This window comes from Anolis sagrei, chromosome 5 (genome assembly GCF_037176765.1).
Source record: "Anolis sagrei isolate rAnoSag1 chromosome 5, rAnoSag1.mat, whole genome shotgun sequence".
Lineage (NCBI taxonomy): Eukaryota > Metazoa > Chordata > Lepidosauria > Squamata > Dactyloidae > Anolis > Anolis sagrei.
This window is the reverse complement of record NC_090025.1, coordinates 195,014,484-195,030,190: the sequence shown is the minus strand read 5'-3', so window position 1 is coordinate 195,030,190 and position 15,707 is coordinate 195,014,484. Positions and strand designations below refer to the sequence as shown.

At 44.6% G+C, this 15,707-nt stretch overlaps 1 protein-coding gene across 1 annotated transcript in view; it reads left to right on the top strand.

Moving 5' to 3' along the window:
- Positions 1-11,019: 11,019 nt before the first annotated feature.
- UBE2H (ubiquitin conjugating enzyme E2 H) overlaps positions 11,020-15,707 on the top strand; it is a 111,392-nt gene continuing 106,704 nt past the window's right edge. Inside the window, exon 1 of the mRNA XM_060776381.2 lies at positions 11,020-11,423. Within this exon, the coding sequence (XP_060632364.1) occupies positions 11,371-11,423 (53 nt within the window). The 5' untranslated portion in view covers positions 11,020-11,370. The remainder of the gene's footprint in view (positions 11,424-15,707) is intronic.

Below are 15,707 nucleotides of genomic sequence, written 5' to 3'. Positions count from 1 at the left end.
CATCCGTTCCATTGTCTTGGCCATTCCTGGGTCAATTTCCAACTCTAGTTTGTCTGTTTACTCTGGGGTTCCAAATGCTTGCTCAAAGAGCCAAGTTTTTACTCTTTTTCGGAAAGTCAGGAGGGAGGGGGCTGATCTAATATCCCTAGGGAGTGAGTTCCACAGCCGGGGGGCCACCACAGAGAAGGCCCTGTCTCTCGTCCCCACCAGACGTGCTTGTGACGCAGGCGGGATCAAGAGCAGGGCCTCTCCAGACAATCTTAAGTTCCTGGGGGGTTCATAGGAAGAGATGGGTTCAGATAGATAGACTGGGCCAGAATCGTTTAAGGCTTTATAGGCTAAAGCCAGCACTTTGAATTGAGCCCGATAGCAGACTGGCAGCCAGTGGAGCTGATTCAACAGAGGAGTTGTATGCTCCATTTGAAGCTTCCGGGCCGTCTTCAAAGGCAACCCCACATAGAGCGCGTTGCAGTAATCTATACAGGATGTAACCAGAGCGTGGACCACCGTGGCCAAGTCAGACTTCCCAAGGTACGGCGCAGCTGGTGCACAAGTTTTAATTGTGCAAATGCTCCCCTGACCACCGCCTAAACCTGGAGATCCAGGCTCAGCGATGAATCCAGGATCACTCCCAAGCTGCGAACCTGCGTCTTCAGGAGGAGTGTAACACAGGCTGTAACCCTATGCCCTGTTTGGCCTTTCAACTGAGCAGGAAGACCTCTGTCTTGTCTGGATTTAGTTTCAATCTGTTGTCCCTCATCCAGTCCGACACAGTGGCCAAGCATCAGTTCAAGACCTGAACGGCCTCCTTAGAAGTAGGTGGAAAAGAGTGACAGAGTTGGACACCATCTGCGTACAGATAACACCGCACCCCGAAACTTCGGATGATCTCCCCCAGGGGCTTCAAGTAGATGTTAAACAACATGGGGGACAGTATAGAACCCTGTGGGAGGTCGAGCAGTTGTCCCCCAACAACACTTTCTGAGTGCGATCCTCGAGGGAGGACCCAAGCCACTGCAAAACGGTGCCACCAAGGCCTATTCCCGCGAGGCGTCCCAGAAGGATACCGTGGTCATGCAGTCCTTACTTTGAAAGTAGTTGTCCTACTCCAGAAATTTTGTTTTTGTGGCACAAACTAGGTTGAATTGGTTGAGACTCTCATGACGAGATATTCATTGGAAAACCAGAACAGAATGTGCTATAGAAGAATGCCCTTCCCGCAAAGAAAAAGTTTGTTCAGTTTGATAAACTTTCTGCATGTTTTTATGGAAGACCCAATTAGGAAATGACATTTATAACCCAGGAACAAAAACCATGTTACATAGTGCTATGGACTGTCTTAATTAGAGAGGAGGTTCTGGATGAAAGCTCCTCCATGAGGCATCCTAAGACACTCCCGGAAGTCATTATCCTGGGATTGGAGGTGACAAGTGGCAGAACAGGCTGGGCTCCTTCAAGGTGAATCACATACAGGGTGCTGTTTAGGGAGCCGTGGTGCCCTTTGACAAGTAGGACGCCAGGAACGCGTGCTAGACTTTGGCAATAATTACAAATGCAATGCACAGAGAGATATAGCATGCGTGACCCTTGGCTTGAAAGCAATCCCTGTGGCAGTCATCTAGGAGTCTAAGCAGACCACAAACTGAACATGAGTCAGAAGTGCCACGAAGCAGCAAAAAAGGCCAATGCAATTCTAGGCGTGTCTCCTGCACTGTGCTAATAATAATAATATACTTACTTACTTAGGTGATCCCTCGTTGGATGAGTAAGATGGTCTTCCTTGATGACTATTTTTCTGGGTTTGTAGGTGGCTGTGGAGCCCTATTCTTGACCCGCATCTTCTCCCACAGCAAGGGCATTGGTTTCCAGGTGGAAGGCAGTCGGCCTTCCTCCTGGCACGTTTCTCTCTTTTACCCTCCACTCGTGCCTCCTCGAATTCTGCAGCACTGCTGGTCACAGCTGACCTCCAGCTGGAGCAGTCAAGGGCCAGGGCTTCCCAGTTCTCAGTGTCTATGCCAGAGTTTTTAAGGTTGGCTTTGAGCCCATCTTTAAATCTCTTTTCCTGTCCACCAACATTCTATTTTCTGTTCTTAAGTTCAGAGTAGAGCAACTGCTTTGGGAGACGGTGGTCAGGCATCTGGACAACGTGGCTGGTCCAGCGGAGTTGATGGCGGAGGACCATCGCTTCAATGCTGGTGGTCTTTGCTTCTTCCAGCACGCTGACGTTTGTCCGCTTGTCTTCCCAAGAGATTTGCAGGATTTTCCGGAGGCAGTGCTCATGGAATCGTTCCAGGAGTTGCATGTGACGTCTGTAGACGGTCCACGTTTCGCAGGCATAGAGCAGGGTTGGGAGGACAATAGCTTTATAGACAAGCACCTTGCTATCCCTACGGATGTCCCGGTCCTCAAACACTCTCTGCTTCATTCGGGAAAATGCTGCACTCGCAGAGCTCAGGTGGTGTTGTATTTCGGTGTCGATGTTGACTTTGGTGGAGAGGTGGCTGCCAAGGGAGCGGAAATGGTCCACATTTTCTAATGTTACACCATCAAGCTGTATCTCTGGCATTGGAGAGGGGATGGCTGGTGACTGCTGGAAGAGCACTTTGGTTTTCTCGATGTTCAGTGACAGGCCAAGCTTCGTGTATGCTACATTATAATAATATAATATAATGTAATGTAATGTAATATATTTATTTACGACCTTTATATGCTGCCCTTCTCTCCCCAAAGGGGACTCAGAGTCGCTTATGAGAAATATATACATACAATATATATTATTAGCAGAGCACAATATCAATATTATATATTACTATATTGTAATATTTTTAGTGATATTACATGTAATATAAAATATATTATTATAAGATATTATTAGTATTATATTGTATCACATTATATTATCAATGTTATATATTGTATATACATGTAATATTAATAGTATTATAGTATGATATTATTATATAGTATTACATTATATATTGTGTATACATATAATATAGATAATATTATGTGATATTATTATTAATATTATATTGTATTACATTATATATTATGTATACATATAATATAGATAATATTATGTGATATTGTTATTAGTATTATATTGCATTACATTATATATTGTGTATACATATAATATAGATAATATTATGTGATATTATTATTAGTATTATATTGTATTACATTATATATTGTGTATATACGTATATGGTATATAACACTGATAATATTATAATGTGATATTATTATTAGTATTATATTCTATCACGTTATATATTGTGTATACATATAACATTGATAATATTATAATATGATACAATATAATAATACAATATTATAATTGGGTTGTTGTAGGTTTTTTCGGGCTACATGGCCATGGTCTAGAGGCATTCTCTCCTGACGTTTTGCCTGCATCTATGGCAAGCATCCTCAGAGGTAGTGAGGTCTGTTGGAACTAGGAAAAAGGGTTTATATATCTGTGGAATGACCAGGGTGGGACAAAGGACTCTTGTCTGCTGTAGCTAGGTGTGAATGTTTCAACTGACCACCTTGATTAGCATATAATGGCCTGACAGTGCCTAGAGCAAACTTTTGTTGAGAGGTGATTAGATGTTCTTGTTTGTTTCCTCTCTGTTGTTGTGCTGTTGTGATTTTAGAGTTTTTTAATAGTGGTAGCCAGATTTTGTTCATTTTTATGGTTTCCTCCTTTCTGTTGAAATTGTCCACATGCTTGTGGATTTCACACAAGCTCTCTCTCTCACTCCACTCTCACAACCACCATGTCAGACTACACAGAGAAGCCAATGAAATACAGTGATTCCGGCCATGAAAGCCTTTGACAATACAATATTATAATTATATATTTTATATTACATGTAATATTACTAATAATATTACAGTATAATGGTATAGTACAATATAGTAATATATAATACTAATATTGTGCTATGCTAATACTATAATATATTACTTGTAAGCCGCTCTGAGTCCTCTCTGGGGTGAGAAGGGAGGCATATAAATGTCATAAATAAATGTCATATAGCTGGCATCCTCAGAGGTTGTGAGATCACAACCTCTGAGGATGCCTGCCATAGATGCAGGCGAAATGTCAGGAGAGAATGCATCTAGAACATGGCCATATAGCCTGAAAAACCTACAACAATTCAGAGTATTTTGAATTTTTAGATTCCTTGGGAAATAACTAGATTTAGATAAAGATTTAAGAGAAACCATCTGACAAGAAGAACTGAGATGAACTTTTACAGAGGGAAGCTGGAAAAGAACAAACAATAATATGAGACAATACAAGAAGATATAAGAAGACACAACCATCAGATCTGAAGCTAATCGATAATATCACTCCTCTCTTTGCTAAAGAGGATATAATGAACTTTTGATACTTTAAGTAATGAAAATAAGTGTAATGGAAATGAGAAATGAGATGTAATAATCATAACTATGCATATTGCCTTTTCTCTTGTCCCCTCCCCTCACCCCACACAAAATATTAGATATCAGTACAGACTTAGAATCATAGAATCATAGAATCAAAGAGTTGGAAGAGACCTCATGGGCCATCCAGTCCAACCCCCTGCCAAGAAGCAGGAATATTGCATTCAAATCACCCCTGACAGATGGCCATCCAGCCTCTGCTTAAAAGCTTCCAAAGAAGGAGCCTCCACCACACTCCGGGGCAAAGAGTTCCACTGCTGAACGGCTCTCACAGTCAGGAAGTTCTTCCTAATGTTCAGATGGAATCTCCTCTCTTGTAGTTTGAAGCCATTGTTCCTTGTCCTAGTCTCCAAGGAAGCAGAAAACAAGCTTGCTCCCTCCTCCCTGTGGCTTCCTCTCACATATTTATACATGGCTATCATATCTCCTCTCAGCCTTCTCTTCTTCAGGCTAAACATGCCCAGTTCCCTAAGCCGCTCCTCATAGGGCTTGTTCTCCAGACCCTTGATCATTTTAGTCGCCCTCCTCTGGACTTAACTGACTAACAATAACTCCAAAACCCCTACCTTCCCCCTTTCTTTCTTACTTGACTTTTACACCTTTCTCCCTCATAAGTATGTGTGGGGGAAAAAAGGGAAATGTCATGTCATGTCATATATATCTATGTTCGTTTGTGAGATTAACATAACTCAAAAACCACTGGAGGAATTGACACCAAATTTGGACACAAAACACCTCTCAGGCCAACAAGTGACCATCACTCATAAAAACACTGAAAAACAGCAGAAGAAACTTAAAAACCCCCAAAATAAAAAATACTTTACAACACATGTGCAAAACCACGTATATATATATATACACAAACACACATATACGCAAATATATACACAAATAAAACACATATACACAGACTGGGCCACAGCAACGTGTGGCAGGAGACAGCTATATATATATGTGTGTGTGTGTGAGATAGTGACTAGATCAAGGGAAGTTATAATCCCACTCTCTTCTGCTTTGGTCACCTGGAATCACATAATGTCCAGTTCTGGGCAAAACAATTCAAGGGAGAGATGGACAAAATGGAAAATGCCCAAAGAAGTGCCACCACAATGGTCAAAGGTGTGGAAACTATGCATCTACTAGCTTAAGTTCCCAGTGATGTCCAGGTTAGGTCTTTTAGAATAATAATAATAATAATAATAATAATAATAATAAAAAATAATAATAATAACAACAATAATAATACACAACATGACACGATACGAGGATTTAAAGATTGAACTGCAAAGACTCTGGCACAAGCGAGTAAAGGTGGTACCATCTGCGAGCTGCAGAAGGCCACCTTACTGGCATCTGCTCGCATTATCCGCCGATACATCACACAGCCCTAGACACTTGGAAAGGGTCCAATGTGTGATCCAATTCAATAGCCAGCAGAGTCTCTGTTGTGGACTCATCTTGTTGTGTTTCAAATATCAACAACAATGATATGAGGATTTAAAGATCGAACTGCCAAGACTCTGGCACAAACCAGTCACGGTGGTCCCAGTGGTGATCGGCACACTGGGTGCAGTGCCTAAAGACCTTGGCCTGCACTTAAACACAATTGGTGCTGATAAGATTACCATCTATCAGCTGCCGAAGGCCACCTTACTGGGATCTGCGCACATCATTCGCCGATCCATCACACAGTCCTAGACACTTGGGAAGGGTCCAACCTGTGATCCAATACAACAGCCAGCAGAGTGTCTGGACTCATCTTGTTGTGTTTCAGCTAATAATAATAATAATAATAATAAAGTTTCCTTTGAAGGGGGAAAGCAGGATATAATAATAATAATTATAGTATGATTTAAAGTCTCATTTTACCCGAGGGAATATTATTATTATTGTGGTTGTTGTTGTTATTATTAGTACAGAATCATAGAATCATAGAATCAACGAGTTGGAAGAGACCTCATGGGCCATCCAGTCCAACCCCATTCTGCCAAGAAGCAGGAATATTGCATTCAAATCACCCCTGACAGATGGCCATCCAGCCTCTGCTTAAAAGCTTCCAAAGAAGGAGCCTCCACCACACTCCGGGGCAGAGAGTTCCACTGCTGAACGGCTCTCACAGTCAGGAAGTTCTTCCTAATGTTCAGATGGAATCTCCTCTCTTGTAGTTTGAAGCCATTGTTCCGCGTCCTAGTCTCCAAGGAAGCAGAAAACAAGCTTGCTCCCTCCTCCCTGTGGCTTCCTCTCACATATTTATACATGGCTATCATATCTCCTCTCAGCCTTCTCTTCTTCAGGCTAAACATGCCCAGTTCCCTAAGCCGCTCCTCATAGGGCTTGTTCTCCAGACCCTTGATCATTTTAGTCACCCTCCTCTGGACACATTCCAGCTTGTCAATATCTCTCTTGAATTGTGGTCCCAGAATTGGACACAGTATTCCAGATGTGGTCTAACCAAAGCGGAATAGAGGGGTAGCATTACTTCCTTAGATCTAGACACTAGGCTCCTCTTGATGCAGGCCAAAATCCCACTGGCTTTTTTTGCTGCCACATCACATTGTTGGCTCATGTTTAACTTGTTGTCCACAAGGACTCCAAGATCTTTTTCACATGTACTGCTCTCGAGCCAGGCATCGTCCCCCATTCTGTATCTTTGCATTTCATTTTTCCTGCCAAAGTGGAGTATCTTGCATTTGTCACTGTTGAACTTCATTTTGTTAGTTTTGGCCCATCTCTCTAATCTGTAGTAATACAAATAACAGTCTCCTTTTGGGGGAGGAAAGTAGGATGATAATAATAGTAGTAGTAATGGTGTGTTGACACTGTAGAATGGATGCAGTATGAGACCCCTGTAACAGCTATGCCTTAATGCTATGGAACAGTGGGAGTTGTAGTTTTACAAGGTTTCTAGCCTCCGTCAAAGAGCGCCTGTGCCTCATCGAACTATATCTCCCAGAACTGCACAGCGTTGAGCCATGGCAGTTAAAGTGGTATCAAACTGCATTAATTCGACGGAGTGGATGCATTCTAAAATGAGGGGAAACACATGAAATAATGAGCTCTGTGGTCCTGATCCAAATCTTGCTCTTGCACCTCCAACACCTGCTTTAGTATTTCTAAAGGAGAAATACTAAAAGATGGTGTTTTTTCAGCCTTAAAGGCATCATACATATTTTTAAATGCATTTTCTCCAAACAACAACCCTGCAGAGTAGGTTACGTGGAGGGAAATACGTGGCCATGAGCGACATGGTTGCTGCTTTCCCTTACTTAAAAACGCCACTCTCCATTCTTTGCAAGGATTTGTGTTGTGATGCTTTTCATGATATTTGTATTGATTCCTTCTATACGCTGGTCTGGGTGCTTTTAAGGAAAGTGAAGCAGCAGCGACAACAACAACAGCAGCGGCAGAATATTGACCACAAAGTGTATTTGGACCCAAGCAGAACGTAATGATATATTGAATTTCAGCCCCGTGATTTAAACAAATGAGCAGGAGGTACCCCACGAAAGCTCCAAATCATGGAGTTAGAAGAGACTTCCAAAGGACATCCAGTCGCACCCCTTGTAGTGCAATACACAACCAAAACACTCCTGGCAGACAGCCATCAGCTTAGGAAAGAAACATCTTCCAAGCAGAGTGTAATCTGCCTTTTCAACAGTTTGGAACTAGGACCTTTTAAAGTGGTGGAGGTTTTTAAACAGAGGCTGGATGGACCTCTATTTGATATGTTTTGACTGTGTCTTCTTGCATGGCAGAAGGGGGTTGGACTAGATGGCTCCGAGAGTCTCTTCCGACTCTATGATTCTATATTTATGTTGTTGTTGTTGTTATGTGCCTTCGTTTCCCATGAACGGGAATCCTAAAATTGGTTCAAAAGACGTTTTGCCTTTCCCTTCTGAGGCTGAGAGAGTGTGACTCATTCAAGGTCACCAATTTGGTTTCCATTGTAGTAGAGTTGGGAGAGACCCCAAGGACCATCCAGTCCAACCAGGCAGGAAGACACAACCGAAGCCCTCCTGACTGATGCCCATCCAACCTCTGCTTATACAAACAACAATGGATCTGGACCAAACCTGTCACGCTTCCCCAACATATGCATCTTTGACAACCAGTGGGATTTGGAAGGAACAGACCTTGAATTTAGGGAGTTATAGTTCGTTTCCATCCAAAGGGTGCTGTGAACCCAAACGACGATGGATCTGGACCAGACTTGGCACACAGACCAACTTGGAATATGAGTGGGTTTGGAACAATGACAGGTGATGGTGGGAGTTGTAGTTTACTCATATTCTTATGCATTTACTAATGAGCCCATTCTTAAAAGTCAACAATTGATATTTTGTATGTTTATCATTATTATTATCATTATATCCTGCTTTCCTTCCTTAAAAGGGGACTCTTATTATTATTATTATTATTATTATTATTATTATTATTATTTCCTGCTTTCTTCCCCTAAAAGACTCTAAATATTATTATTTCCTGCTTCCCGCTTCAAATGAGACTCTTATTATTATTATTGTTGTTGTTACTATTATTGCAATTATTATTATGTGCTTTCTTCCCCTAAAAGAAGACTCTAGTCTAAATATTCTTCTTGGCACCACTTGAACTGCCAATGGCTCAAGGCTATAGGGGCCCTGCGAGTCGTAGTTCGACAAGGCCTTCTGTAGCAAACAGTGTAGAATTACAACTCCCAGGATGCCGTAGCCATGGGCCACTTTGACAAGCCTGTTCTCTTGCCACACAAAACTCTGGAAGCTGTAGTTCGCCAAGGGAACTTTCAGCCTTTTCTGTCAAATAATGGCTCCGTGCTCTTGGAGTGGTGGGAGTTGTAGTTCCTCCACGCCCTTTTAGCCTTCCCTGCAGAAATGGGTGCTGATCCCACACCAAACTACAACTCCCACCCTGCCACAAACACTTCAGCAAACTACAACTCCCAATCTGCCATGAACACTTAAGCAAACTACAGCTCTCATCTTTCCATGAACACCTCAACAAACTACAACTCTCATCCTTCCACAAATACCTCACCAAATTACACCTATCCTTCCATGAACAGTTCAGCAAGCTACAACTCCCATCCTTCTATGAATGCTTCAGCAACTACAACTCCCTTCCATGAGTACTTCAGCAAACTACAACTCCCATCCTTCCACAAATACCTCAGCAAACTACAACTCCCACCCATGAATTCTTCAGCAAACTACAACTCCCATCCTTCCATCAATTCATCATCAAACTACAACTCCCATCCCTCCATGAGTACTTCAGCAAACTACAACTCCCACCCTTCCACAAATACCTCATCAAACTACAACTCCTATCCTTCCATGAACTCTTCAGCAAACTACAACTCCCATCCTTCCACGAATACCTCAGCAAACTACAACTCCCATCCCTCCATGAGTGCTGCAGCAAACTACAACTCCCACCCTTCATTGAACACTTCAGCAAACTACAGCTCCCATCCTTCCATGCACACCTGAGCAAGCTACAACTCCCATCCTTCCATGAGTACAAACTACAACTCCCATCCTTCCATGTGTACTTTAGCAAACTACAACTCCTATAATTCCACAAATACCTCATCAAACTACAACTCCTACCCTTCCATAAACACTTCAGTAAACAAATCCCATCCTTCCACGAATACCTCGGCAAACCACAACTCTCACCCTTCAATGAATTCATCAAACTACAATTCCCATCCTTCCATGCACACCTGAGCAAGCTACAACTCCCATCCCTCCATGAGTACTTCAGTAAACTACAACTCCCATCTTTCCATGAGTACTTCAGCAAACTACAACTCCCATCCTTCCATGAATACCTCAGCAAACTACAACTCACATCCTTCCATGAGTACCTCAGCAAACTATAACTCCCAACCTTCCATGAGTACTTCAGCAAACTACAACTCCCATCCTTCCATGAGTACTTCAGCAAACTACAACTCCCATCCTTCCATGAATACCTCAGCAAACTACAACTCACATCATTCCACGAACGACTCAGCAAACTATAACTCCCATCCTTCCATGAGTACTCCCATAATTCCCTGAACACTTCTGTAAACTACAACTCCCATCCATACATGAGTTCTTCAGCAAACTATAACTCCCATCCTTCCATGAGTACCTCAGCAAGCTACAACTCACATCCTTCCATGAGTACCTCAGCAAACTACAACTCCCCTCCTTCCACGATCGACTCAGCAAACTATAACTCCCATCCTTCCATGAGTACTCCCATAATTCCACGAACACTTTAGCAAACTACAACTCCCATCCTTCCACGAACACCTCAGCAAACTACAACTCCCAAGGGGTCCCATGAGCAGGGGTGCCCAAAGTGGGTTAATTCTCCCCAGTGTAGACGGCCTCAGCTCCAGAGAGGCCTTGCCTTTGAGGGATGCTGGGAGTCGGAGTCCAAAACACAGGGAGGTGCTTTGAGGGAAAGGACTCCAACTCCCGTCGTGCCTCGGGGCGCGGGGACAGGGAGAGGGCGGGCTTGGCCGCAGTGACGTCGCCGCCGCCGTCCAATAAGAAGCCCGGCCTGGGCGGTGAGGTCACTGTGGGTGACGTCAGAGGAGAGAGAGAGAGAGAGGCAGCAGAAGAGCCTCGGCGGCGGGCGAAGCAGAAGCAGCCAGCAGAGAGCAGGAGCAGGAGCAGGAAAGCGGTGCGGAAGGGCGCAGGAAACAGACACACAACAAGAGGAGAACCAAAGAAATTAAGAGAGGGGAGGGGGTGCCAGGAAGAGCCGGCTCGGGAAGGGCGGGGCCTCGGAGGAAGGAGCAAAGGAGGCGGAGCCAAGGAGAGAGAGAGAGAGGATCCCACCGCGCAGGCGCAGGAAGCGGGGCTCCAGCGTTAAAGGGGTCCTGACAGGACAAGAGAGGCCGCCGGCCGGGGGGGCGCCATGTCCTCCCCCAGCCCTGGCAAGAGGCGGATGGACACCGACGTGGTCAAGCTGTATCCTTCGCCTGCGGGAAAACGAGGGGAACGGGGGAAGGAAGGGGGTGTTGTGGTTGTGGGAAACGGGGGGCACCCCAAAAGGCAGGGAAAGAGGGACGCTGGCCCTTTAAGAAGGCCAAGCAGGCAGGGAATTGAATTGGGGGATCCCTCTCAAGCTGGGGGTTGCTTACAGGGTCTTCCTCCTCAAGTGAAAGAAATTGAGAGATATTTTAGAAAGGATAGACCCCCCTCCCCCCCAAAAATAGAAAGACCCCTTCCCCATTGGAATGACTTGAGGAGTAAACAAAAAAAGGTTGCTGGCCCTTTAAGAAGGCCAAAGGGCCAAGGAATGGGGTATCCTCACAAGCTGGGGGTTGCTTACAGGGTCTTCCTCCTCAAGTCAAAGAAATTGAGAGATATTTTAGAAAGGATAGACCCCCCCTCCCCCCAAAAAATAGAAAGACCCCTTCCACATTGGAATGACTTGAGGAGTAAACAAAAAAAGGTTGCTGGCCCTTTAAGAAGGCCAAAGGGCCAAGGAATGGGGTATCCTCACAAGCTGGGGGTTGCTTACAGGGTCTTCCTCCTCAAGTCAAAGAAATTGAGAGATATTTTAGAAAGGATAGACCACCCCCCCCTTCCAAAAAGAGAGAGACACCCCTTCCCCATTGGAGTAAAAAAAGAGGATGCTGGCCCTTTAAGAAGGCCAAGGAGGCAGGGAATTGGGGGATCCCTCACAAGCTGGGGGTTGCTTACAGGGTCTTTCTCCTCAAGTCAAAGAAATTGAGAGATATTTTTAAAAGGATAGACCCCCCTCCCCCTAAAAAATAGAAAGACCCCTTCCCCATTGGAGTAAAAAAAGAGGATACTGGCCCTTTAAGAAGGCCAAGGAGGCAGGGAATTGGGGGGATCCCTCACAAGCTGGGGGTTGCTTACAGGGTCTTCCTCCTCAAGTCAAAGAAATTGAGAGATATTTTAGAAAGGATAGAGCCCCCCTCCCCAAAAAATAGAGACACCCCTTCCCAATTGGAGTAAAAAAAGAGGATACTGGCCCTTTAAGAAGGCCAAAGAGGCAGGGAATTGGGGGGGATCCCTCTCAAGCTGGGGGTTGCTTACAGGGTCCTTCTCACCAAGGCTTCCCTTTCAGAAAGGAATACAGATCCCCCCACAAAAAGAAAGACCCCTTCCCCATTGGAATAACTTGAGGAGTAAACAAAAAAAGGTTGCTGGCCCTTTAAGAAGGCCAAAGGGCCAAGGAATGGGGTATCCTCACAAGCTGGGGATTGCTTACAGGTCTTGCTCCTCAAGTCAAAGAAAATTAAGAGATATTTAAAAAAGGATAGACCACCCCCCCTCCAAAAAGAGAGAGAGACCCCTTCCCCATTGGAGTAAAAAAAGAGGATACTGGCCCTTTAAAAAGGTCAAGGAAAGCAAGGGTTGGTTACAGGGTCCTTCTCACCAAGGCTTCCCTTTGAGAAAGGAATACAGAGAGATTTGTAAAAGGACAGACCCCCCCTCCAAAAAAGAAAAAGAGAAAGACCCTTTCCCAATTGGAGTAAAAAAAGAGGATACTGGCCCTTTAAGAAGGCCAAGGAGCCAAGGAAAGGGAAGGCTTGTTTACACGGTCCTTCTCACCAAGTCTTCCCTTTGAGAAAGGAATTAGACAAACACCCCCCCCCCCCAAAAGAGAGAAAGACCCCTTCCCCATTGGTGTAAAAAAGAGGATATGGCCCTTTAAGAAGGCCAAGGAAAGGGAAGACTTGGTTACAGGGTCTTTCTCCTCAAGTCAAAGGAATTAGGGATATTTTAAAAAGGATAGACCCCCCTCCCCCCAAAAATAGAAAGACCCCTTCCCCATTGGAATAAAAAAAGAGGATACTGGCCCTTTAAGAAGGCCAGGGAATTGGGGGGATCCCTCACAAGCTGGGGGTTGCTTACAGGGTCCTTCTCACCAAGGCTTCCCTTTCAGAAAGGAATACAGATTCCCCCCCCCCCCCCCAAATAGAAAGACCCCTTCCCCATTGGAATGACTTGAGGAGTAAACAAAAAAAGGTTGCTGGCCCTTTAAGAAGGCCAAAGGGCCAAGGAATGGGGTATCCTCACAAGCTGGGGATTGCTTACAGGGTCTTGCTCCTTAAGTCAAAGAAATTAAGAGATATTTTAAAAAGGATAGACCCCCCTCCCTCCCCCCAATAGAAAGACCCCTTCCCCACTGGTGTAAAAGAGGATACTGGCTCTTTAAGAAGGCCAAGGAGGCAGGGAATTGGGGGATCCCTCACAAACTGGGGTTGCTTACAGGGTCTTTCTCCTCAAGTCAAAGAAATTGAGAGATATTTTTAAAAGGATAGACCCCCCCTCCCCCCAAAAATAGAAAGACCCCTTTCCCATTGGAGTAAAAAAAGGATACTGGCCCTTTAAGAAGGCCAAGAAAAGGGAAGGCTTGGTTACAGGGTCTTTCTCACCAAGTCTTCCCTTTGAGAAGGAAGATAGAAATATTTTTAAAAGGACAAACCTCCCCCCTCTAAAAATAAGAAAGATCCCTTCCCCATTGCAGTAAAAAAAGAGGATACTGCCCCTTTAAGAAGGCCAAGAAAAGGGAAGGCTTGCTTACAGGGTCCTTCTCTCCAAGTCTTCCCTTTGAGAAAGGAATACAGAGGGATTTGTAAAAGGACAGATCCCCCTCCTCAAAAGAAAGACCCCCTTCCCCATTGGTGTAAAAAAAGAGGATAGTGGCCCTTTAAGAAGACCTTTTCCCCATTGGAGTAAAAAAAGAGGATACTGGCCCTTTAAGAAGGCCAAGGGTCACAAGCTGAGGTTTGATTACAGGATCCTTCTCACAAAGTCTTCCCTTTCGGAAAGGAATACAGAGAGATTTGTAAAAGGACAGATCCCCCACTCCAAAAGAGAGAAAGACCCCTTCCCCATTGGTGTTAAAAAAGAGGATACTGGCCCTTTAAGAAGGCCAAGGAGCCAAGGAAAGGGAAGGCTTGTGTACAGGGTCCTTCTCTCCAAGTCTTCCCTTTGAGAGAGGAATACAGAGAGATTTGTAAAAGGACAGATCCCCCTCCTCAAAAGAAAGACCCCTTCTCCATTGGAGTAAAAAAGGAGGATACTGGCCCTTTAAGAAGACCCTTTCTCCATTGGAGTAAGAAAAGAGGATACTGGCCCTTTAAGAAGATCCCTTCCCCATTGGAGTAAAAAAAAAAGAAGAAGATACTGGCCCTTTAAGAAGTCAGGAAATGGGGCTGCTGAGCCTTTCAGAAAGTAAATTTAGAAAATTCCTCATTGAAATGACTTGAGGAGTAAAACAGAGAGTGCTGGCCCTTTAAGAAGGTAATTCTGAGTCAGGAAAGGCCAGGAAATGGGGGACACTGGCCCTTTAAGAAGGCCAAGGAAACAGGGAATTGAGGGATCCCTCACAAGCTGAGTCTTGATTACAGGGTCCTTCTCACCAAGGCTTCCCTTTCAGAAAGGAATACAGATCCCCCCTCAAAAAAAGAGAAAGACCCCTTCCCCATTGGAATGACTTGAGTAAAAAAAGAGGTTGCTGGCCCTTTAAGAAGGCCAAGGAGCCAAAAAATGGGGTATCCTCACAAGCTGAGGCTTGTTTACAGGGTCCTTCTCACCAAGTCTTCCTTTTAAGAGATTTGTAAGAGGATGGACCCCCCCCCCCCCCATAAAAGAGAAAGACCCCCTTCCCCATTTGAATGACTTGAGGAGTAAACAAAAAAAGGTTGCTGGCCCTTTAAGAAGGCCAAGGGGCCAAGGAATGGGGTATCCTCACAAGCTGAGGCTTGGTTACAGGGTCCTGCTCACCAAGGCTTCCCTTTCAAAAAGGAATACAGAGAGATCTGTAAAAGGACAGATCCCCCCCCCCCGCCCCGCCCCCCCAAAAGAGAAAGGCCCCCTTCCCCATTGGAATGACTTGAGGAGTAAAAAAAGAGGGTGCTGGCCCTTTAAGATGTCAGGAAATGGAGGTGCTGGGCCTTTAAGAGGGTAATTCCAAGTTAGGAAATTGGGGTGCTGGCCCTTTAAGAAGGTAATTCTGTATCAGGAAAGATCAGGAAATGGGGTACACTGGCCCTATAGGAAGGTAATTCTGAGTCAGGAAATAGGTGACACTGGCCCTTTAAGATGGCCAAAGGGCCAGGGAATGGGATAGCCTCACAAGGAAAGACTTAGTTACAGGATTCTTCTCACCAGATCTTCATTGATCCCGTTTAAAAAAGGGAATAGGCTAAAAAAAAAGACCACCTCCCTCCAAAAAGAGAAAGCCCCTTCCCCGTTGGAATGACTTGACGA